This window comes from Hibiscus syriacus, unplaced genomic scaffold, assembly GCF_006381635.1.
Source record: "Hibiscus syriacus cultivar Baekdansim isolate YM2019G1 unplaced genomic scaffold, ASM638163v2 tig00110556_pilon, whole genome shotgun sequence".
NCBI lineage: Eukaryota > Viridiplantae > Streptophyta > Magnoliopsida > Malvales > Malvaceae > Hibiscus > Hibiscus syriacus.
Window position 1 is genome coordinate 5,493,322 of NW_024062779.1, and position 25,544 is coordinate 5,518,865.

The following is a 25,544-nucleotide window of genomic DNA, read 5'->3' on the forward strand; positions in this document are numbered from 1 at the left end:
ACATACTATTAACTTTATATAAAATATCAACACTACATTTTTTTACGTTCATGTTTTGTTATATTTTCTTAACTAAAATATATTTGAGAACTACAACTAAAAAAATTAATAATAAAATAAAATTTTAGCTTAAATATATTAGAATAAAAACTATTTCATTATATTATGTTTTATGGTATGTATGTAATTATGGGGGAAATAGAGTTAAATATGTCATTTAACATCTTATTTTGTAATTCACTCTTTCAAACTACTGGATTTTCCATCATTTTTATTTTCAGTTTATTTTGTACAATAAACTCTTTTAAAAATGTATTTACCAAACACTAAAAATGAAGGATTTGACTATTAATCAATTATTTATGCTCAAATAAACTATAAGTTTTTCAAAAAGCTGTTTAATTTTTGTCACTTTTTTTTAGTTAAGATATGATCACTTAGACATTAGCTATTGTGAATTGGATGACATGACACGTTAGAAAAAATGTTTAATTTTTATTTGAACTCTTAAAATTTAAATAAATTACTAAATGTAACCCCCCCAGACCGATGCGGGTAGCCCGATCCGATCCGGGAAGTCACATTAGGGCCACCGGAGCGACCCACTGTAAAAATAGCGGAAAATTTAAATCTTTTTATCCGAACATGTAAACTTATAAAATCATTTGTCACTATTTAAAAATAAAACATATTTCCAGACTCGTATATAAATCAAAATACAATTACATGCTCCCTAATCACATGTACCATACTCTGCAACAACGCCGGAAGAACTCCCTTACTGAAGTCGATAGATGCTCTGGTACAATTCTTTTAACCTGAAAAGATGAGTAATAGAGTGAGCTTCGAAAAGCTCAGTAATACAGAACTACCAGATGATGCTGATGAACGTGCAGATACAGATAAATATTTATTTCCTTATTGTTTCCGAACATTTACATATTTTTATGCTGAGCAGAGATCCTACTGATATTTCAGGTGGTAACGGACAATGAGCTTTCAGTTCAGAGAAATATTTCAGATGACTGAGATCAGAATAGGTTTTCTAGTGTGTTCCCAAAAATCATGTAACTTTTCAGATTTTTTTAAAACACATATATATATATATACCCCCATCCGTCACGAACAAAATGTATAGTTTCCCCAGAACCATACAACCCCGTCACTAACAGTAAGGCCCTGAGCACACAGCCGAGGAACCGGTAAGTAAGGCCCTGAGCACACAGCCGAGGAACCTCCAAGTAATCTTCCTCCAACAATACCCCCCAATAAAACATGTTCCGTCCGTAAACGGATATATCAAAAATCAAAACATAATTCAAGTCAAGTATCATATCAGAATCCAGGTCATGTATCAGATCAGAATCCATGTCAATATCAGATCAGAATCCAGGTCAGGATCATAATAGAATTCAAGTCGGAAATCAGATAAATATTTATATGATTAGGGAACACACCAGAGTTTACAGATATTATTCAGAGGTATTGGATAATCTTAACAGGTAGAGAAACATGAATATTCAGTATACCGATAGGATATCGGAATTTAGAATCACTATTTGAAATAGTTCATTAACTGACAGAATCATCAGTTATTCAGAATGTGAATTATCAGGATATTATCTTATTCGGACAGTTTTCAGAAGTTGTACGTAATCAGAAGGGTATTCAGAATCCTTTACATCCATGTCGATTGATCGGATAATCGAACAACTTGAGAACGAAGATTCAGAACCTTAACAATCTATATCGACTGGTCAATTCATTTTCTTCTAGGGTATTTACTCTTTAATACCACAAATTCTTGTCCGTATACCATTTCGGAATTATCGCTGAATAAATCTTCCAATGACTTATTTTATTTCCACACTTCCACACTATCATGAAATGTTGACGTACTTGATTAATTTGTTCATAACCCATTGTAATTGTACACTACGTAAATCATCAGAGTTTCCAGACTTATCCAAATCACTTACTAAATCCTCAGTCATTGAGGTTACCTATTTCATTAGCAGTCATCTCCATTCCAGTTACTTCAGAATTTTCCAGAGTAATTCAAACGTTCCTGAATTTCAGATACATGTTGTACTTCCATCCCATTCAATTTGGTCTTCGTGGTTGATTGTTGAACAAACGTCCAATTCTTAGTACTGAATACGATCTAGATCTGAGCTGAACTGAATACTTCCAAGATTCGTCATCGAGCCAAACTTGAGAAGACGAACATATGTTCCAGTAATATCTATGCCATTCAGGTATTGACATAGCTTTAGGTTTGATCTACTCACTTAAATTATTTTCCATTACCTTTAAAGGTAGTCCAATACCTATGCTTACTTGGATTCCTTAATTAATCCAAGACATTTACTTAATTTAGGCCATAAGGGTATTTTGGTAATTTTGATGTTTAGTTTTGTTCCATTCATTTCAGAACTCGAGGATATTCAATCATTCCTGAGCTTGGTGATATTCTTGGGTCATTTCCATTACAGGGGTATTTTGGTCATTTTACAGATCTACGGTATTTCAATCTTTTCCTTCCATCCGATCTTATTATTTAATTCAATCTTATCATTTACTTCAGTCCTTTCGAACAATTCTGACAGCAGAATACCCCGATAAATTACTCTTCCAGTATTTACTCATTATTCGAATATTTTCAGGTCAAGTGTCTTCTCAGACTTTACAAACGGAATATCATAAATTTTCATGCACTAAGTCGGGATCTTAACAATTAAATCCGTACTTAATCGAGTTAAGTATGAATCCTCTAAGTATTTTCTCATTCAGAGTCATCTCAGACTATTCTACCTCTTAAGGCATTTCCGTAATTTCTTAACCAGATAAGTTCGATATTAGCTCTTAACGAAAATAATATAATTTAGAGATCCTATGATTAATTGCTTTCTTGAACAATCTCTGATCTTGAAATAATTCCCTTAACACACTTCTAGTATCTTGCATAAACCTTCTTGGGGTTAAAAACCGGTTCTCCATAATTTCCAAGTAAAACTAACATTTCTTATGCACATCAATAGTTTTAGCAGATCAATAATTCTTATCAGATTTATTAATCCACTTCCAGAGACAATTCTTATCATTTTCCAACATAAGGGTAATTTCGTAATTTCCCCTAATCGAAATATTATCTTAATTTATCATCTAAGTACCTTTAATGAGATAAATTATAATCTACAATCCATGGTTAATTCTTTTATTACTTAATTCCGGAACTTGTAATTTAATTCAAACCGTCCTCCAATTTCTTATAATAGTCATCTGAGCCATATTCAGTTATCTACTTTCTACCGTATTCGTACCTAGTGTAGATCTTCATTAATTACACATATGAGACCAAACATTTCCATTCATGCATTTATCAATACCAACATGTTCCATAAAGCATAAAGAGGTAGTAAAGTATTACCTCGATTTCCGTGCAATACTGATCGACCATAAAAATTCCATTCGAACGCCTTTGATCTTCAATTCAACTTCCAATAATTTCTCAGATACATATCAACATAAATTATATCAGAAACGAAGCTTAATTACGATAAACGGATCGAATTGGGTGATAAATCAGTGAAAGACGGCTTACCGGGTTCGAATTTGGAGAAACGGACTTCGGATTCGGATTCAAGACGTCGAAAGCATAAAATATGACTTTTCGGAAATTTGGAATTTTCGGTCAAAATCAAAGTCAACGGGTTTGACCGGTAATTTCGAGGCCTTCGGGTTCGAATTTCGAAAAACGGACAGTGGAATCGGATTTGGAACGTCGAAAAATGTCAGGATAGGTATACTCGGTCGAAGTCAAAGGTCGTTTAATGCTCGATCAAAGCCGGTCAAAGTTTGGTCAACGGGTCAACGGTCAACGGTCAACGGGTCAACGGTCAACGGGTCGGGTCGGGTCGGGTTATGACCGGTCAAACCGGTCAACTATCCACTAAAACCGGTCAAACCGGTCACTTTTGTCTTCCCCACGCTCAGTGGCGGCGCGTGGCGGCGCGTGAACAGTGATAAAATCCCGGAAAAATTTCTAAAAATTATTTTGAGCGATTTCGAGATACTTACAAAGCTCGGTTCACAATTTTGAACGGCGGAAAGCTCGATTTCAACAAATCGGAAACTTTAACCGCTTCACCTCCACACGCGCCGCCGCCGCCGGAGAAAAGGGAGGACACCGGTGGACTCGGAACGGCACAAGGAACACGATGGTGCGGGAGGTGTCGTAAACGGATGACCCGATCGTTGTGAATCGATGAAAAACCAACTAAAACCGAGTTATTACCGACGATACTTCCGACTGAAATTAACGTCGAACGGAGATGATTCACGACGAAAGGTTTGAGGGGTTTTGTTCCTCGGTTGACAACGAACACGATGGTGGTTTCGGCTCGTCGTTTGGAGGTCGGACGACGAGTAGATCGGAGTTGAAAGTTGGGTTGTTGGAGAGGGGAAAACTGGAAAATATGCATCTGCGCATGGGGAGAAGAGATTTATAATTCAACATATATAAACAATGGGTAAACCAAGAGTTTAGCCACTGAACTTTATGCACTTCATAAAACGATCTGCCAACTTTGAAATCTTATAATTTAATACCCGATTCCTTCCAAAAATACCAATTAAATTCATCACTTTATAATTTCTTAAATTTAGCCCCTAAATTGGGGTGTTACACTAATAATGATTCTTTTTGTAAATTCAAAATAGTTAAGGTAGGATATCAAAAAAAATCATATGTTTTTTAACCCAGTCCCATCTTCTCCGTCGCTTCCCCTACTTCCCCAGCGAAGCAATATCGTTTTCTGATTAGTGATTAGTCATTTATCTAAAGTTTAAGGGTTCAAATAAAAATTAAACTTTTTTACTAACGTGCCACATCAGCTAACTCACGTTAGTTAACGTTCCAATGACCACATCTTAATTAAAACGAAACGAAAATAATCATATATTATGTTTTTTGGATCGAGCTCCATATGTTTATAAAATTGAAACAAAAGTGACAAACTTTGTAATTTACCCTATTTTTTTATTTGTCCGTACTTTTCAGAATTAGGATTATATTAATATAAAATTTTAAAGACAAAAACTTTTTAAATTCATAATTAAATTGATTAATATCAAACATTAAGAGCAAAATGTATTATTATATAAGCATTTCCGGCGGTAAAATAATTATTATGTTTCTTTGAAATTTTAAGTTCGAACGTTAATACCATCAAAGGATGTGAGCTTTTAATATCAGATGGTGAATAGTTATTTCTCTGAGATCTTAAATTCGAGCACTAATAACATCAAGGGGTGTAAACCTTTAATGTCAGATGGTGAAAAGTTATGAATAGTTATTATCGTGTACTTATCTCATATTAATATAAAATTAGAAAATGATAAATTTAAAAACATATATTTATAACTTTTCATAGTTTAATGATGATATAGGCATAATTTTTTTAAGTGAAGTGTTTATGACCAGTGTATGTATGTGATGGGCTTAGTAAAGGGGAAACAAGCCTTCAATGTCTAACTCTTGGCCTCTGGCTACACAGAAGGCAGGTCGAAGACTATACGAGTCCATCCTCATGAACTTTGGTTGGACCCTTCTCTACCTAAGCTAGCCTTTGAATTTTCGGGATATGGCTGAAACGCTAAGCAATGTCTTCGTCTTTCCCGCCCGTTGATGATTAAATAAATATATATTCATACTGTATTAATTAAATATTCTTTGCTTTGATCTCGACTTTCAGAATCCAGCTGTATACTAATTTTTTTGTTATTTAATTCAATTCAAAACTCAAGCATTTGAAGAATATTATTTTATCGATTTTCGTAGGGTAGGTTGACATGTTATTTCTATCATTATCCTTGAGAAGTCATACACAATATATTACTCAAAATTGACAGTCATGGTTTTTATTTATTTTTCCATCCTACATGCGTTTTATCGTAAAAATAATAACCAATAGATTTACAATTTAAAATTTAACATTTCCAATGAATTTTTATTTTATATAATAAATAATAATAATAATTTGGCCTATGATTGATTGATCACGATTAATGTCAAAGAATACAAGTCCTAATTCAATGTTAATGTAAAAGCTTTTAATGCTAGCCACACATACCCCAACGCCCAGCAACAGGCACGTGATCGTTTTAACCAAAGCTGAACTATGTAAGTTTTCAAATTCATATATAGTTTTAGCGCGCATCTACACTGAATTGTATATTAAATTTACGATTACCTATAATCACTCGGCGTTTAGCTCACTCCAAACCATCCGTAAAGTTACATTTTAAGATCATGGGATTCTCCGAAGAAAATAAAATTATTTTTATTAACACATTTAGTCCCTTGGATCTCGTACAAATAACACATACAATTAAAAATGTAAGATATACCATTTTTTATAAACGTGTCGATCAGATTTATACAAATCCTCTTTGTCCTTGTTTCATGATCCACAAGAAACACACGAACCTATAAACGCCAAAGTGGCCGGCGATTCTTTGCCCGCCAAAATAGGATCGGTTCAATGACTCCGCCCACCGTGGCTTTAACTTGATGTAACACTACTCGAACTTCCGCTGCCATGGAGCAAATCCGACCAGAAATTTCCCAAATCATCAGGTGTATATCTGACAAATGACTCAACCCAGATTTCTTTCTTCAGGTGCATTCCTCCGTACGCCTCGTAAAACTCCTTGTAGATGGGTACTATCTGCCTAGCCAAAGATATTTTGATATCGTCTCGCAGTCCCGGGTCGGGTACGACCCAAGATGTTTGTTTCGTGTAAGCTTCTTCAAAAGCCGAATTAAATTTTCTGAAATGCTCTTTCACTTCATCGACTGGGATCTCGGCCGTCGGATTTTCCGGCAGTGATGCAAGCACTTTGCTCCATCCCATTCTCACGTAATTCGAAGCGTACTGTTTCACTTTCACTTCGTGCTTCGTCACCCACTCGTCACCCAAAAGAATCTTCAAATTCGAATGTCGGACTTTTCCGACGACGTAATGGAGATTGTTTGCCAAAAACAAATAAGAAAGCGACACGTCTTTGTACATCGTGGCATGCCCGTCGAGTTTACAGAGCATGAGGAGGACAAGCCAAGCTAACCGGACTGAAACCGACGATGAAATGCTCTCCTCATTGTCTGTGCTGCTGAAGAGTGGCTCTGGTAAAGGTGACGGAATCGTTAACGGCCAATCTGCGACGATATCGGAGAGAACCTCGCTGTAATCGGCAAGGAAAGAGAGGTAATTCATGACGTAACGTGTGAGAGGGTGGATCCCTCCGCCTGGAACAGTCGATTTGGATGTATCCTTTTGAATCGCCGTTTCGAAGCTCGATAACATCGTTCTAACGGCGTCACCTAGCTTGATTAAGGAGTTAGTGGCGGTTGATCGGACGGTTGATGCTGATTCACAGCTGAACATTAATGCAATCTCGGGCCAATTATTGGAAACCGCTTCATATAAATCCAAGAAGCGGAACATCTTCTCGGGACTTTTCTTGCACTTGGCAACATTTTCCGGGAACTCAAACAGAGCCAAGGCTCCACCTTTTGAAATTTCCGTAAAGCAAGATTCCCCCATAGCAAGCGCAATTGAGAACACTTGATCGCTGAGAATCCTCTCTCCGGGAAACAACGTTTTAACGACCGTTTTAACAGCGTGTAACCAATTCTTGATTTTAGCCTCCAAAACTTCCCAATCCATCTTCTGAATCTTCTGCGAGTTCAACGTGCTGTCAACTCCGAGACTGTGAAGAGCTTCATCGACGAACGATTTCCGAATAATTTTATAAACTCTGATACACTCCTTAGCGTACCCAGCTTTTATCATGACCTCCGTGATGCCTCTTAAATCTTCTATTGCAGCTAACGATACTCGCTGGGTTTCTGGGATTGAGTCAGTCTCGTCCTTTGACTCGTTCTCAGACTCATATTCTTCGAAATCTGAAAAGCTAGACCTGGAAGCCGATGGTCTAGAGGATGAGTGAGCAGAAAAGGATTCTGGGTCAAGAAAAAACCGATTAGACTTCAAAATCAGGTAAAACTCCTTCTCGAGCCGTTTCATGGCGGTTTCCATCAGTTCTTGAGCTCGAACAAGCTTCTCAGAACTCGGTTGATGTGAAAGCAAGAACTGCATAGCTTTTTGCAGACCCTTAACGGAAGACAAATACTGTTTCGCTTCTTCCCTACTATTGGAGAAAAGAGAAGCCGTGTTACTGACGGAGTCGTAGTCGTCGGACAAGGAATCCCATTTAGTGATGATGAACTCGGCAGCTTCAATATTTTCTTCCATTAGTGACTCGGAAAAAGTAGGGGCAAGTGGAGAAGCAGGTGGAGTCATCCTGGTGGGAGAAGGTGCTGATTTCAAGATGGTCCTCATTCCTTCTAAACAAGCTGAATCAATGGAGTTTGATAATCACACAAGGGAACAGAAAGCAAAGAACTATGTGGGAATCGAATGTTTGGGATATTTTGGGGGAAATATACAGGAAAAGCCGTAGGAAGGAAACTAGGAAAATGCCAAGATATGGGGGAGAAATGGCGATTTCAACCCTGCAAGGGGGGAATCAGAAGGTTAAGAGAGCTGATAAGACGGCGAAGAGGTAAGCATTGAACGCGGTGTTGAAAATAACAAGTTCGTTTTTGGACTGCTTGCTTTTCTGTGTCAACAGATAATTTTAGGGCGCGTTTGGATAACAGAATGTAAGATTATTAGTAAGGATAAAAAATTATTATTGAAGAAAATTATTAGAAATGTTATATTTTGTGTTTTGTTGATTTAGCAGGAATGTAAGATTATCGTGTTTGGTTAAATGAATAAAATATTATTAGAATATATATTTGACCAAATTATCTTTATTATATATTTGATTTTTAACAAGTTAGAAAATATTTATATATTTTCTTTAAAAAATTTAAATTCATAAAATTTATATAATTTTTTTTACAAAATCAAAAATATAAAAATGTTTAATAAAAGGGTAAAATTTTAATTTATTCCTGAACTGCATATAAAATTCTAATTATATTTTTTTATAAATCGAAAATAGTTTAAGGATAAATTTGTAATTTAACATTCGTAGAATTTTTATTATTTAATGACAGAATAATGATATTTTTGAAAGAAACAAAATTAAGGACATTTTAATCAAAAACGCCGGTAATCCAACAATAACTAAGGAAAGAGAGGTAATGACATTCATGGTAATATACCCAAAAAAATCTACTATTGATAATTTAAGATTAACGAGAATAACATTCTCGACTAACCAAACAGCACATTCCCCTTAAGAGGCTGATAAATGACCCCTCCTTGATCAAGAGATTCAAGACAGTTTTTGTTGAAAATAATATATTTAAAGAAAAATTACATAAAATATTTTTAGATTACTTAAACATTTAATTATTACATAAAAAGTTTGTTTGTTTCACGTAAAATAATTTTAAAAAAATATTTTTCTCACTTTCTAGTATTTGGTTAGAAAAAAATCGATTGATCAATGTAAAATATTTTTTTGATTAACAAATTTTTCTTTGTAATTTTTAAAAAATGACTTACGTTCTGATTTTCCGTAAATCATTTTTTAAACTTTTCATTTCAAATAATAAATACTCAAAATAATTTTATTTATGTATAATATTGATATATATTTTCATATCACTTTAATTAAAATATTAATTATTAAAATATATTTATTAATATTTATAATAATGTAATATTATATTTTTTTATTAGAATAATATACTCAATTATATTATAATAATATAAGATTTTTATTTTATTTTATTAATATATAATAAATTATTAATAAAATTTATATTATTTATTAATTTCATAGAAATAATTTTATTAAATTATTTATAAAATAGTATTATTTATGTATTTAATTTTAATAAAATAATATTTAATAAATATATTTAAAATATATTAATTAATACTCTTTAAAATATAATATAATACTACTACTTTAATAAATAAATAAATAATATATTTTATAATATTTTATTTCAATAGATTGTATTAATCTTAATATTTTTATTAATAAAACTATAGAAACAACATTTTAATAATAAAAAATTATTCTAATAGTTTAAAAATAATAATATTATTTTTTATGATAAATAATATTTTTTTGTATTTAATATTTTTAATAAATAATTTCTAAAAAATTCATCAACTAGTGGAAAATGATTTACACAATCTTTTTCAAATAACGTAAAACGTTCTTCAGAAAATATTTTTCAGAAAATGTAATTCATTTTACAGAAAACATTTTTCGAAAAATATTTTCAATGAAACAACGGACCCAAAATGTTATCACATTTGCAACAATTTGTAAAATGGGTAAAGTTAAAAATGTTAATTAAACTAATTTAGAATGATGATTTTAAATATTAAAATTTTAAGATTTAATATAAAAAAGTGTTCAATTTATACGCTTTAATATTTTCGGTGTTGGGGTTTTGACAAATCAATAACTTTGGGTTTCAATATTTAATTTTAAGTATTTATCTCATCAGAAAGATTTTACGTTACTTTTTTGAAATATCAAAACTAAATAAATATTCAAAAATTACAAAATATCAATTAATTATACGCGTAGTTATATGTACCTATAATTCATGTACATATAAGATCTGGCTAAACATTCGAAAGTCGTTAATATACAAATTAATTTATCACAGTAATTAAAGAAATTATTATTATTCTATCGAAACGGCTTTGAACAAATGATTATAAAAAATTTGAGCGTTTTTCTGTTTTGCATGACAGAAAGAAAGGCAAAAGGGGTTGTTTTTACTTGAAGGTTTCATTTTCATTTAGGGGCCTACAGCAATCAATTAAAAGTGTTTTTTTTAATTAAGAAGCTTCAATTCGATAAGTGTAGGATGAGCCAATAGTTGCAGAGTTCAGATTTCAAGCTAGGAAGACTTCTCATCTTTGACTGTTTCAATACGTAACTATTAACAATAAATGTATACATTTTACGTATATAATTACTTCCATATAAAATTATTAGAAACAATTATCACCAAATCATTTAATTAAGTTTGTTACTTTTTAATATAATATTATTATTTACATAAATATGTTTAAAATAATGATTTGTATTTATTACAATATTTAATTATAACAGATTAACTAAACATCAATCTAAATGAAAATGATAAAAATTGTTCTTTTTATAGACACTACTTTCTCTTATCAAATATTTCGATTTTTTATCATATTTAAATGTCAGTAAAAGTTAAATTTTAACATTTATATTTTTGGGTTATACACAAATGGTCCACCGACTATAGGATATTGCTTTATTAAGTCCCTCAACTATTAAAAGTTACAAGATGATCCTTCGACTATAGAAAGTTATTTTTGTTAAGTCATTCGACTATTATAAGTTATAGAATTGTCACCTGACTATTTATTATGTTCCGAACTCATCCTTTTGGGTTATAAATTGACGGTTATCTAAGCTGGACGTTAACATGATAATTGAGATATGATAGTTGTTTGAGATTCTGTAATCATATTTTATCATATCACAGTTAGTAAGTTAATGTTCACCTCATAATACTATCAAATTTTTAACAAAAAATGACGAGTTTGTAATATAATGAATAGTTGTGTGACTATTTTGTAACTTTTAATAGTCGAGGGACTCAACAAAGCAACACTCTATGGTCGAAGGACCATTTTATAACTTTTAATAGACAATAAACTTAATAAAATAATAGTCAGAGAACCATAATAATGGCTTTAGGACTTAAAGAACAATAATATATACATTGAAACATAGGTTTCCAAATATAGCCTCTTATTTTCATTTCATCAATTTCTTCTTTCTTTGGGTACACTGATTCTATCCAAATTTTCGAATAAATAATGGCCAGCTATGGTTTACGAAGAAGAAAATGACAGAAAAAACACACTACGCGTTGCGGTTGTTTTAATTGTTTTTCAAGATATTCATTTTCGATAATGATTTTAGATTATTTTTGGACCCTTTATATATATATTCCGACAACCATTAATGTATGTTTAATTTCTTTGGAAAAAAAAACAATATAATGAATCAATTATGTGACAACGATCAACATACTCGTATTGGTGATTAAAATTTTAATATATTTTAATTACTTATATAATTTATAAAAGTAAAATAAAAGAATTGATTTAAAATATTTAAACGATTTATAAAATATAAATTTAAAAATTATATTTATCAAATTAAACTTAAATTTTTATTAATTATTTATAATGTAACTATACTTTTTTTAAATTTAATGTTTCATCTTTATTAATGTTTAGAGAATGTGACATAAAAAAGGTCACGATCAAAAGTGTTAACATGTTATTATATATTATATGACAACAACAAATTAATTTAAATCATAAAAATCTCATTTAATTTCTTTAATAATTTATTGAATTATATTAACAATTAGTTAGTCTAACTAAAATTCTTAAATATAATTAAGAGTTTGAATTCTTATATTTGCAAATGAAGTAAATTAGATTAAGAAAATTACCCTTATATCTAGTCTCTATAGTATTTGATTCAAATAAATTGATTAATAAATTAAAAATTAATTATTATTCTAAAAAATAAATTATTAATTTTTATTAAAAATTTGCAACCAATAATATATTTGTTTTCTCGTTATTTTCTTTTGACAAATTGTTTTCTCGTCTTGTTAAATAAATACAATTTGAGGTAAAAACAAAATCAGATATACTAAAATTTGAAATGTGAGCGTAGATAAGCATATGGACCAACGCAATAAACTTCAATGTACTTTACACGGTAGGTTGGGAGGGCAAAACTTTCGAGATAATATTCTGAAAGAAATTAATTCACGAGCTAATGCACTCTAAAGATTAATTGCTCAAATAGGGTGAAATCTACAGTGTTGGTCGTAGGTCGCCATGCACTCCAGGCGACTTACCCTTGCTCAAACAAAGAGAATGAACGTGTTGCATGGCACATGCACGTCCCAACACATAGGTCGCCATGCCCTAAGGGCGCCATGCACTCCGGGCGACCTACCCTCGCTCGGCTGCCCTCGGATTCCCTCGCATAGCTCGCTCGGTTGCCCTTGGATAGCTCGTTCGGATGGTCTCGGTCGGATAGCCTTAGATGCTCTCGGATGGCGTCGGTCGGATGGCCTCGAATGCCCAGCGTGTTGGGAGGTGCATGGCACATGCAATCTCTTGTAGCTCGCCGGAAGGCATGGCGACCTACAACCAACACTGTGGATTTCACCCTATTTGAGCAATTAATCTTGGGAGTGCTTTATCTCGTGAATTAATTTTTCCAGAACATTATCTCGAAAGTTTTGCCAGGTTGGGAGTGGAAGATTTTTCTTTTTAAATTAAAACAAAAAATAATCAAATTGGGTGACCGAAAATTGAATGATCCTTCGTGTAGTTGTTAGAGAATGACATGAATGATCATAACCCCACCACCTTGTTTTGTCTTGGCACAACCATTGGGCTCAACTTAGCCCGATTTCTTTTTGAACTTGAAAGCTTGGATTAAATATTTGAGAAAACAAAATGAAACCCATTGCCCCTACTTGATCATAGTAGTGGTATGGTCATTTTCTTGTGCTTCTCAAGCTTCAACAGCCGTCTGCTCTAGCGTATTGATTGCCAGAATTCTAAGCCCTATGCACCTTGTAATTCATCTCAACTGCCTATAGTTCCCAGGCCTTACCATGAAAAGAGTAGGAAGAACAGTGTTAAGCCAAACAGAGTAGGTCGAAAAAGCTCCGCCGATATTCGTGATGTAAAGATCTCTCCCGGTTCTTCTACGTATGTATTCCAAGTGATAGACCCTTTATTGATTGGTTACCAGAGCCTGATCGTGCCTCGGCATTGGCTCCTTCTCAGCCTGCAAAACCTAAGCTGCATGTAAGCTTCAACTACAACTCTTCTTCACCTGCTGGGTCTCGCGACCAGGTTGGTCTTTAATCTATCTTTTTTATTTAATAGTAAGAAACAGCTGGCTATGAAGTTTAAGTTTGGATTTAAGAGGTGGTAGTTTTGTGGGCGTCGGTCCACAGACTTACTGATAAAAGAAGAACACCATGGTTTCTTTCTTCTCATATACTTTTGCACACCAACAACTGGCCTGGAAAACCTAACTAGTTTAGTGTTTTTGATCATGTTAATGGAATTGCAGCAAGCCATGTTTTTTCTTTTTCTACTTTTTCTTGCAGGAGTGACATCAGTGGGTATAGATTTACAGACAAAGAAAGTGATAGACGATAGTAATAGGGGACGTGACTCCTTCAAGCGTGTCGACGACTGCGAGTGCTCATTATGGCCACCTATAGCACTGTCTGTCTATCTCAATCTTCTCCGAATTTTTTAATCATTTTAACTTATTTTTTACCATAAAATGGCTGGTTACTTTTTGTTTTCTTGAGTAAATCATGCATTTAATACTTAAATTATCAGTTTTGATCAGTTTTAGTATTTAAACTTTTAATTTTTTAAAATTATATCTAATATTTAGTTTTTATTTCATTTTAGCACTCACTATTAAAAATTTAATCCGTTTAACACCTAACCTATCATTTTTGATCCGTTTTAATAGTGTAGTGTGCTTTGACAACCAATTTTCACCTCGGTAGCTTCTTAAACATTGTATGGATAAATACATTTCCCTTGCTGTCTTGTTAACTGAAGGCAGTATTACTGTTTTCACTTTAGTTACTTGTCAGCCATTTCTGATCTGCATAGAGCCAATGTGACTGGGTTTACTGTTTGAGGACAGTTTACCTTTTGGCAGATTTTTGTACCTACATTGTGATGATAGAAAATCACGACTAATAAATTTTTGGGATCGAATAAAACTGATCCGAGTTACAATTTATGCGTATGGTGTATTTGGAATCGAGTTGGTGTTTGAAAGGGAAAAATAAATTTTCCCGGATGACTCGGGTGAATGTTTTTAGAAACATGAGAAAAAGGGAGGAAAGGAAGAGGAATAAGACCTTTTAAAGTTACTTTCCCTACATGAATGCAACAACTAAGTAGCTTTTGTGTACTACTTTTTGAAGTTTTCAAACCTTTGCCAGATTGCCATACCACTTTGTTACGAATCGAAACCTACAAAAACGAAGCACCTTCTTCCTATAAAATCAATAGAGACAAAAGAACGTAAATTCCTCTTAATCTTACATTCTAATCATTTGATTAAGAAAAAACTGAAGGTTATACGATATAAAAGACCGTCAACTCCTCTTACTTGATCAACAGAGACAGTGTTTAGCTTATTGGGCTATTGTATCACGTTGTTGTCAGTCCAGCCCTAAAGACATTGTCTTGTTCGATCTTTACTCTTCGCGTTGTCCCTTACAAACCATGTCATAACCTTAGCTCGTCTTCTTTTGCATCCTCACCCAAGACCTGGACGTGGCTACTATTATTTGCTTTCAGGTAAACAATCAGCTTTCATCCTTGTTTCGAATTCCATTTTCTCATTTCTTCCACTTAAATCTATCAGATAACCACTTTTCTGGATTTAAGTTATCATAATTGACTAGGTTCAGTTATTCATCATTGTATTTGCATCCAAAAACCGCGACTGAAAAACTTTTTTGGGGGATTCTGGGCAAGTTAAGATTCCTTTATCAAATATTTTCCGAAACGATCGTTGCTATTTCTTTGTTTGCCTATACGTTAGCATAAAACTTGCTTGGAATAATTGAAATATTCAAGAAAATGGTTGGGCTTTGGTTGGAAAGGTAATGGTAAGTATCATCTCTGACAGAGATAACCGTGGGGAATTAGTGCATTTAACTTACAAGAATATCCACTTCCTGTAGGTAGACTGTAAGTGAAACTGAGTTTAAACGAACAGATTTTTGTTCATGTTTGTTCGTTTTTAAGCTAATTCGTGATTAATTTGTATTTGTGTTTTATTATTTTTAAATTATGTGTGTACGTGATCATTTGTTTAAATGTTTACAATTTTTGTAACATTAAAGTTAACATATTTGAAAACAATTAATAAAACTATTCACGAGTGATTTCAAAAAAAAAGTTCATGAATAACAAACAGATTATTTTTTAGATATAAAATAAATAAACAGAATTATTAATAATCGTATTATAAATCAATGAATAAAAATGTTTTAAAAGCATAAATAAACAAACTTATAAGTAAGCTTGTTTTTTAGCATAAACAAATTGAATACACCTTCTTTAGACTTATTTTTCTAATAAATAAACATAAAAAAAAATCATACTTTTTTTATTCAGTTTGATGAACAAACATAAACGAACAGTTCATGAGCAATTTGTCAGAAGCTTTGTTTGTTTGTAGCCTTGTAGTTTTTTAGGAGTGGAAATTTTGGCTGAATTTACGAGATAATGTTGTGAGAAAAAATAATTTACGAGATAACGCGTTCCAACAATTAATTGTTGAGATAGGGTGTTTGCTACAATTCGAATGAAGGTCGTCGGGTGTTCTGGGCGACCAATGAAGGTCGCCAGGTGATCCATGGGAGAAACGATCAAACAATAATTGTTTGGGTTAAATGTAAATTTGGTCCTCACAACTTTACACTCTCATAGGTGTGTTTTAATATTTAGGGGATAATAGCATTTCGGTCCCCTATGCTTTGTAATCTATTTGTTTAATCATTTAGTGACATTTTAATGTTTTGTTTCAGGCATGTATATTTTAATAATTATATTTTAGTCACTAGTTGTTTATTCTGTCAAGTTTGTGTATGCTTCATTTTGATCATAATATTTTTAGTTATTTCATTTTAATCACTGATTTCATGTGTTTTATATATTTTATTTAATTTTTGAAATTGGCCATGAAATTTGTAAACATATTATTTTAGCCACTGTTTAGTATTTATGTTTAATTATAATTTAGTCATACATGTTTCTTGTTTATCCGACCGAGACCATCCGAAAGCATCCGAAAGGATCCGAAAGCATCCGAGGCCCGATCCGAACGAGCTATGCGAGGGCATCTGAGGGCAACCGAGCGAGCTATGCGAGGGAATCCGGGCAACCGAGCGAGGGTAGGTCGCCCGGAGTGCATGGCGACCTACTCGTTCGGATGACCTCGGTCGGATGGCCTCGGATGCTCTCAGATGACCTCGGATGCTTTCGGATGGCCTCGAATGCCCAGCGTGTTGGGTATTTATCAGAACATTGCCAGAACATTTGTCAGATGGTTTGTCAGGAATCTTTCTTTTATTCGTTTCACGCCCTTATAAAGGAAGTCATCAAAACTAAAGTCTTCCACACTATTTCTCTCGGCGTTGTTATCAGTGTATTTGCTAGCATGCGGAGAGGGTGATCGGCGCATCCAAGAAAAATAAAAGAAAGTCGTAAAAAAAGGAAACAGTGAAAGCGGACACTGCACATTTTAGCAACCCACCTTCCTCGAAGAGCATCTATTTTGCGGGTAATAATTTTGTTTTTAAATTTGTTGTTAACTAGAACTTGAATTTCATCATCTCTAAGATTTGACTTTTTTTGGAATCTCTCCTTTTTTTTTCTCCCTGAAAAATCTCTTTTTCGATACCCCAATCTGGTACTTTTCTTTTTTCAATTATGTGGATTCGAGTATAGAAATGTGAACTTTTGATTCTGATTCGTCTTTTCTGTTTGCAGTTTTTCGATGTCTGCTCCACCAGCAAGAGCTAGAGCTGATTAAGATTACCTCATAAAGCTTCTATTGATCGGCGACAGTGGTTCGTTGATCTCTAAAACTATGCTCTTTTGTGTACTTTCATTTTATCTCTTGTTTTCCTTATGACCAAACTGATCTTCGAGTTCTCCAATCTTTCTTCACCCTCTTAGATTTATTATTTGCCTTGCATTTTCTGGAAATAATTTGGCGTGCAACTAGATTTAGTTCATATTATAATCTATTCAGTGTCTCCCAGTTTCGTGTCTCCGAATTCTTTCGATGAGATTTGGGATAAGTTTTAAATTTTGAGAGTTAAAGAGCGTCGAAGAAGCAAACTTTGGCTGCTATTGGTTAGTTGACTGTCGGTTTCTCTATATACGATCAGGTAGGAGCTATGTGCTGTAATTGCGATAAATCATGGGGGTTTGCAGTTAATGGTTTGTTGATTTCATTTTTTTTTTTAAAAATAATTTGCTTTCTAGAGGCCCCGAAATGAAATTCTTCTTCATGAAATGTCCCATCTTTCTTCTTTTAAAATTTAGATGCTTTCATAACTTAGATTATTATGCATTCAACGCTTGCTAGAAGGACTAACATTTTCTGTTTATTCACATTTCTAGGTGTCGGTAAGAGTTGCCTACTTTTACGATTCTCAGATGGTTCCTTTACAACCAGCTTTATCACCACCATTGGTTGCGTTATTTCAAATGGAACCCTTTTGTCTTGATTATTTTGTCTTGATGAAAATTTATTGACTTTCACAATGTGACTATCACACACGCACTATTGATTTTAAGATAAGAACCATTGAGCTTGATGGTAAACAAATTAAGCTTCAAATTTGGGATACAGCTGGGCAGGAGCGGTTTCGGACAATCACAACTGGTATGTGTTTTCGCTAGCTTAATTATTTAATTTCAATCTTTAAGGGACAAAATTTTGATGTTACTTGTTTCATCCATGAGAGAAAACGATATGGCTGAATCATGGCATTGCCATCATCTACCTTGAAGGTTTCCAGTCTCAGATCAATTTATCTGAATTTTCTATCTTTTCCAAATCGGGAGAAAGAAATGCACAAATCCAATAGCTGAATGTGTGAGCAAGAACTTACACGTTTAAGAAGCCTAAATGCATGTTCAACCAAAGTTCTAGAACTAAACATGCTACAGGAAAAGAACCGGCCTATTAGACTGGAAATCAGTGTGATAATATGCAAGGGTTACGCAAGGCCTTATGACAGCAATTCCTTTTAACTATTCCATCAATAGCCAATGACTGCTGTTGGTTATGAACCTCCATTGCATGCTATTAATTGCTGAAGTTATTCTTTAACTTCTTATATCTGTTCATCGGTTAGCTGTCACTTTATGGCTACTATGTCGACTAATAAGTATGGCTATTTGGTACTACTAGGCATCTTTAAGGTATGAAATGGTTAAAAGTCTACAACCAAGAATCCTAACATTCTTGTCTGATGTTGGAGAATTTTCATGGTTGTGTCGTATGCTGGTCTGGGCATATCTCTCAGGTTTTTCAAATTGTTAGAATTGTCCTATAGAATGATTTTCTTATTAACTAAAATTTTAGTAACCTAAATTTCTTTAATCTATTTGTCAAACACTGATATATATTCCACATTTGCATTTTCTCCAAACGGTTTCCTTTGATGCTTTTTTCCTTCCTATGAACAGTTTACTATCGTAGAGCCATGGGCATCTTGCTAGTCTATGATGTCACTGATGAATCCTCCTTCAACAGTAAATCCCTTGTTCTCTCTTTTTTTTCCTCCAACTAATTGTATGACCTTAAATTTTCACTTAATCTTCTTACCGTTGCTACATTTGTTAAGCGTCTTTTATTAACCAGTTATACAGATTTAAGGCTTTGCTTGTTCTTTTAGTTGTTATAGTACTTGGTTTCTATGTTAAATCTCTTATAGAAAGGATCTTTCTCCGCGCAGATATTAGGAATTGGTTTCGCAACATCGAACAACATGCATCAGATAATGTTAACAAGATATTGGTCGGGAACGAGGCAGATATGGATGAAAGCAAAAGGGTGAACTTCTCTCCGTAATATTTTAGTAGATGATGTCTATGGTTTTATCATCTTGCGGATTGCTTTGAATGTTATCAGACGTTTAGCATCTTATCTAACCCTGCTAAGCCTAAGTGTGTTGTTGGATCTGTGCATTTTTTGCTCAGTGTTCATCTGAATGAAGTTTGGTTTCGGAATTGGGGAATCATCTGTTAAATTTTACGATACTGGCAAAGTCTTCCTCCCTCCCCATCTATTCATTTGTGTTTTGTCGACGAATGCATCTATTTTCTAAACATTTTTTTTCTTTTAAAGGCCGTGCCGACCTCCAGGGGACAAGCGCTTGCTGATACGGAATCAAATTTTTTGAAACAGTAAGTCATGCCTGCTGCTTGTGGTTGCTACTTCCTAGTTGAAATAGAGATACTACATACTGAAACAAACCGTCATGCAGAGTGCAAAGACGAATATGAACGTGGAGGAGGTTTTCTTTTCAATAGCCAGGGGCATAAAGCATAGACTCGAGGATACTAACTCAAAGGCTGAGGTAATTCACATAGCCTGCCTTATCTAGAATAAGAATCATATAACTTTTTGAAAATAAAATTAGGCTCTGATAACCAGAAACCATTGCCATTTTGCAATATTATTGAGAACTTTTCTATCGTTGTAGCCTTCAACGATCAAGATCAATAAACCTGACCAGGCAGCTGGGGCTGGTCAAGCTGCACAAGGATCAGCTTGCTGTGGTTCAACCTAAGGGGATCGAACTTGGTTCAAATCCGGTGTGGCACGTATTGGATGTTAAACTTTGATAAAGAAAAACGGAGGAAAAAAGAGAAGAGAAAACTAATTGTGTATTGACTGGATGATGAGTGCATGTTCTTATTGTCATTTTTTGTAACTTTATTTTAGGGTGTGAACGTAATGTTTTCATACTTGGATCCTTTGTGTAACGGGGCGAACATACCTTGTTTTTTTCTCCCCTTGTCTTGGCTCCTTCATATCGGAAGCCAGGGTTCTGCCTGCTTGCAAGACTATTTCATTTTGTTGATGCAACAGCCTTACCTGTGATTTCTCTAATACCCATTTAGTTACAAATGACGAATTGTAGGAAGCAAGGAGTCATGCAAGTAAGGCGTTATAAATTAGGCCTAACGAAAAACAGGATTCACAAGTCACAACTACATCTTTCTTTACATTGTTCTCTTACATTTAGGGTCTGTTTATTTGGTTGTAATTGATTTTTCAGAAAATGAATTACTGAAATTTGAATTACTGGAATTTGAGTTCTGGAAAATGAATTACATTTTTGAAAAATGAATTACATTTTTGGAAAATAAATTACATTTCTAGAAAACATCTGAAAAACGTTTTATGATGTTTGAAAGATGTTAATTAAACATTTTTTCCACTAATTGAATAGTTTTAAAAATTATTTATTACAAATATTAATATAATAAATAATATTATTTATCGTAAAAACTTAATATATTATTTTAAAATATTAAAATAATTTATTTATTATTAAATATTATTTTTATAATTGTATTAATAAAAATATTAATATTGGTATATTTTAGTGAAATAAAATATTATAAATTATATTAATTATTTATTAAAGTAATAGTGTTATATTTAAAAATATTAATTAGTATATTTAAAATCTTTACTAAAATATTATTTAAATATATAAATAATATTATTCATTATTAAATATATAAAAAATTATTATATATTATTAAAATAAAAATATAATATCTTATATTATTATAATATAATTGATTATTTTATATAATATTAAAAATATAATATTATATTATTATAAATATTAAAAAATATATTTTAAATATTTTAATAAATAATATTTTGATGAAAATGATATTAAAATATTTTATTAATATTAAATTCATAAAATAAAATTATTTTGAGTAAAATGAATCCGTAAGTCATTTTATAAAAAACAAAAAGGAAATTCTATTACTAGGAAAATGAATTACATTCCGAAAAACGAATTACGTGAAACAAATACGGAAAACATTTTCCGAAAAACGAATTACGTAAAACAAACACAGGAAAACATTTTCCGGAAAACGAATTACGTGAAACAAACACGGAAAACATTTTCCGAAAAACGAATTACATGAAATAAACACGAGATTTCGTGGAAAACCAATTCCGTAATTGGTTTTACGGCAAACAAACACACCCTTAGTTACCCTAAATTTGGTAGAAAAGCCGACAACACCCTATATACAAAACCTAAACAAAAGTCTTAATTTAATTTATTTTCCTATGCACATAGTTCACCTGGGAGATTGTGCTTTATCATACAATTTGGAAAATATCATCCTATAGGTTTAGTTCTTCTTTCCCATAAATGCGCTGAAGCTCATGAGTCACTGCTTGAAATGATTCTGGAAAGATGGGAAGATAACGAGTTAACTGGCTCCAAGGCAGCAATAATGTAGGTTGTTCAATGTTTCATGCTCATACAGTCACATGATCTAATGTTTCATGCTCATACAGTCACATGATCTAAGGTAATAGAGAGCAAAGAGGCAGCTTTGAAGCTAAACCAAATCTAATTTACCTTTCCAAATGCGAAAGGACTTCTGATTAATTGGTGCACCAAACACAGTTTGAATTGTATCGAACAACAAACTCTCCGGTGTGCTCCTCAATTCTTGTACTATCTGATAGATAGTCTTCCCATTGTCAAAATAAATGTGATTGTTCGGATGCTTTGTTTTGCAACCAGCATGGCGCTCAAACTCGTATGCATTCAGCACCTGATGCACAATCATACATAGCTCGTTGATGAGAAACCAAAAAACTTAACAAGTCTAGAAACTACAGTATGGCTTACCTTAGATAAGTTACATGATTGACACCCACAAAGATAGCCAGAACCTTTTATAACTCCACGAAGCTCCTTATTACATACAGTCATACAGGGATAAAACCATTAGGCAAAAAGCAAACGCAACAGAAGCAAAAGAGAAGAAAATGACTAGTCAGTTACCTCCCGCGACAAGGAAACGTACTTCACAGATACACCATCAAGCATACCAGTCGATAACAAACTTCTGACATTTGAAGGGAAACTGTTTGGAGCTTCTTTCTTTGATGGTTTGAACTCTGGTTTAGTCCTTGAAACAGATTCAGGTCTTAGTTTAGCAGTCTGCGCTGCACTTGCAACCGAACCAGAGATTGATATGCCCAGCTGATTTCTAGAAGTGTCTTCCAATGTTGGATTGGAAGATCGACAGTGTGATGTATCAAAGCGACCGAGCGTCCTGCTCACTGGGATAATCTCATGCTCTTCATGAAAGCCACCAAAAGAAAGAATATTGGCACCCTCTTTAACATAAATGTTTGCCATCGATAATGGAATTCCATTATCCTTGTCGTAGTCAGGAGTAGCAGTAGTGATACGCAAATCATCACCGTTATAGGTATGACTCACTGCTGCAACACTATCACACTGCCTATCATAACCATGTCCCATTGAGATGAAACTACTTTCATTTTCAGGGTTATACAACTCAATTGTAGACATGTCACTGTTATTTTCCCTACTAAAACTGTGTTCCTTTGGATCATGCATACAGTTATCGGAGTCCTTAACTTGATTGACCTTAACTTTTCTAGTTTCACAATTATTAAAGCATGATTCAGGATCCTCAATGGAAGGAGATATCGACAAACCAACAGATGCATCTTCACCGAAATGATCTTCAATGCCTTTTCTTCTCATGTCATCTGCTTCTATGGGAGATATGTTCCTGTCACTGAAATTGACAGACCTTTCAGATTCGGAACCAAACAACCGGTCCATAAATTGGCTAGGAACAGACTGAAAACTGGAAACATTTTCCCAAGGGAGCACATTTGAATTAGAAATTCCAGAATTCGATTTGTTGTTTTCAGCCTGTCTAGCTTGCTTCTTGTTGGGGAACAGCTGTGGCTCAGCATCTACAAACCAATTATGCGAACGCTTGGGTTCGATCCTAGAAGTATTATCAAATGCTGCATCTCCGTCAGACACATGCGCAGCACCCTTTGCCATCCAAAAACTTTTACTCTGAAAAGTCTGCTAAAACATCACTTAGAAGTTTCTTGTTTGTAAATTCACAGTTCAGTGATACATTAACCAACAAAAAATTGGGTAACCTAAAAAGAAAAAAACTATCTTTTTCCACAGTGACAAAAATAGTTGCATCTTAGTCATTCTAAAACAAAAGCAAGACCGCTTCCTATAAAAAACTACTGAGTTCACCCTTAAAGTATGATAAAAATCATGCACATTTCATCAAGTAAATAAACAAAATCAAATAGTTAACAAACTTAACCAATAATAAAAATGAAAATAAATAACAACCAGCCATTTTATTGTCCTAAGAAGTTTAAAAAGGTATATCATTTCTTTCCAGTTCCCACTACTTCAACTGTAGATTACACACTTCCCACTTTTCTTCTTCTCTAATTCTCAATCGAAGCATGTAAAATCTGCTAACATCATACGAATTCAAAGCTTCCCCTGATAATTTTCGTTAAAATTATCATTCATAAAATTCCCCCAAAAATCTCATGAACTGGCTAAAACTAAAGAACTTCATAAACCTGAAGAAACAGAAAGAAAAATAAACCCTAAAAACAATTCCAAAGAGAAACCTTTTTATTTGCTTCAGTTTTCGATCCTTACCATCCCACCAGAAAATCCAAGGAACCGGTCGATCGGCGTTTATTTCTTTGATGAATTCGCCGGCGAACAGAACAAAGGAGTTAATTTTGAATTTATCAGTGAGGAGCACCTGATCTTTCCTCGTGAAAATAATTATCCAGATTTTTTAGGCTACAACTGCTTTATCACACATCGCGATGACTTTCATCTTGACGTACACGTGTGCTGCGGTGATTGGTGATTGATCTTGACCGTCTACTGGTTGTAGTTAACTTCATCAAAGAGTGGGTTCGTTGCTTTCGTTCTACGGGGGCTTGTTGATTTTAAGGTGGAGACTATAAAATTTTTTTTAATAGAAATTCGTTAGTTTTATTATAAAAAAAATAAAAAAATACAAGTAATCATAAACTTAAAATATAATAATGATATTTTCTTATTATAACAGAGACGAAAAGTAGTTATATAGATCATAATAGGGATGAAAATATTGAAAAGAAATAAAAGGTAAAAAGACTAATAAAAAAGTTCGAACAAAATAAATATATAAACAAATTTAAATGTATCGGAAAACGAACAATAAAAGGGGATGAAGATACATAAAGATCACCGACAATTTGCAAATCATAGTCGAGCGACGTGAGAAAATTATCCACAAACGCTAAACGCGTATCTAAATCAATTCGAGGGTCCAAAGCAGGGAAGATCAACATGATAACAAATAAATTTCATCTTGATCAGTCGTGGTGATATTAAGGGTCTGTTTGTTTGACTATAATTGGTTTTCCGGAAAATGAATTACTGAAATTTGAATTACTGGAACTGGAAAATAAATTACTGGAATTTAAATTCTGAAAAATGAATTACATTTCTGGTAAAATGAATTACATTTTTCTGAAAAACATCTGAAAACGTTTTATGATGTTTAGAAGATGGTTATTTAAATATTTTTCCACTAGTTGAAGAGTTTTTTAAAAATTATTTATTACAAATATTAAATATAATAAATAATATTATTTATCATAAAACTTAATATTATTATTTTAAAATATTAAAATAATTTATTTATTATTAAATATTATTTTATAATTTTATTAATAAAAATATTAATTTTTGTATATTTTAG

General features: G+C 33.0%; 2 protein-coding genes and 1 pseudogene across 3 annotated transcripts; 1 reads left to right on the top strand and 2 right to left on the bottom strand.

Moving 5' to 3' along the window:
* Nucleotides 1-6,319: 6,319 nt before the first annotated feature.
* On the bottom strand, nt 6,320-8,589 carry LOC120131399 (exocyst complex component EXO70H1-like). The gene has a single exon (XM_039148401.1). It carries the CDS (start codon nt 8,403-8,405, stop codon nt 6,567-6,569), a length of 1,839 nt encoding a protein of 612 aa, XP_039004332.1. The 5' UTR covers nt 8,406-8,589; the 3' UTR covers nt 6,320-6,566.
* Nucleotides 8,590-17,682: 9,093 nt separating this feature from the next.
* LOC120131606 lies at nt 17,683-20,788 on the top strand (annotated as a pseudogene).
* Nucleotides 20,789-21,991: 1,203 nt separating this feature from the next.
* LOC120131359 lies at nt 21,992-24,546 on the bottom strand. 2 transcript variants are annotated; one of them, XM_039148367.1, is made up of 5 exons: nt 24,443-24,546; nt 22,760-23,830; nt 22,604-22,669; nt 22,328-22,526; nt 21,992-22,151 (listed from the first exon to the last, which is right to left on the bottom strand). In XM_039148367.1, the coding sequence occupies exons 1-5, from the start codon at nt 24,443-24,445 to the stop codon at nt 22,087-22,089; spliced, it is 1,404 nt and encodes a 467-aa protein (XP_039004298.1). In that variant the 5' UTR covers nt 24,446-24,546; the 3' UTR covers nt 21,992-22,086. The 2 variants fall into 2 exon arrangements, with proteins under 2 accessions (XP_039004298.1, XP_039004297.1); XM_039148366.1 differs by lacking the exon at nt 24,443-24,546 and adding an exon at nt 24,158-24,296.
* Between the last annotated feature and the right edge of the window lie 998 nt (nt 24,547-25,544).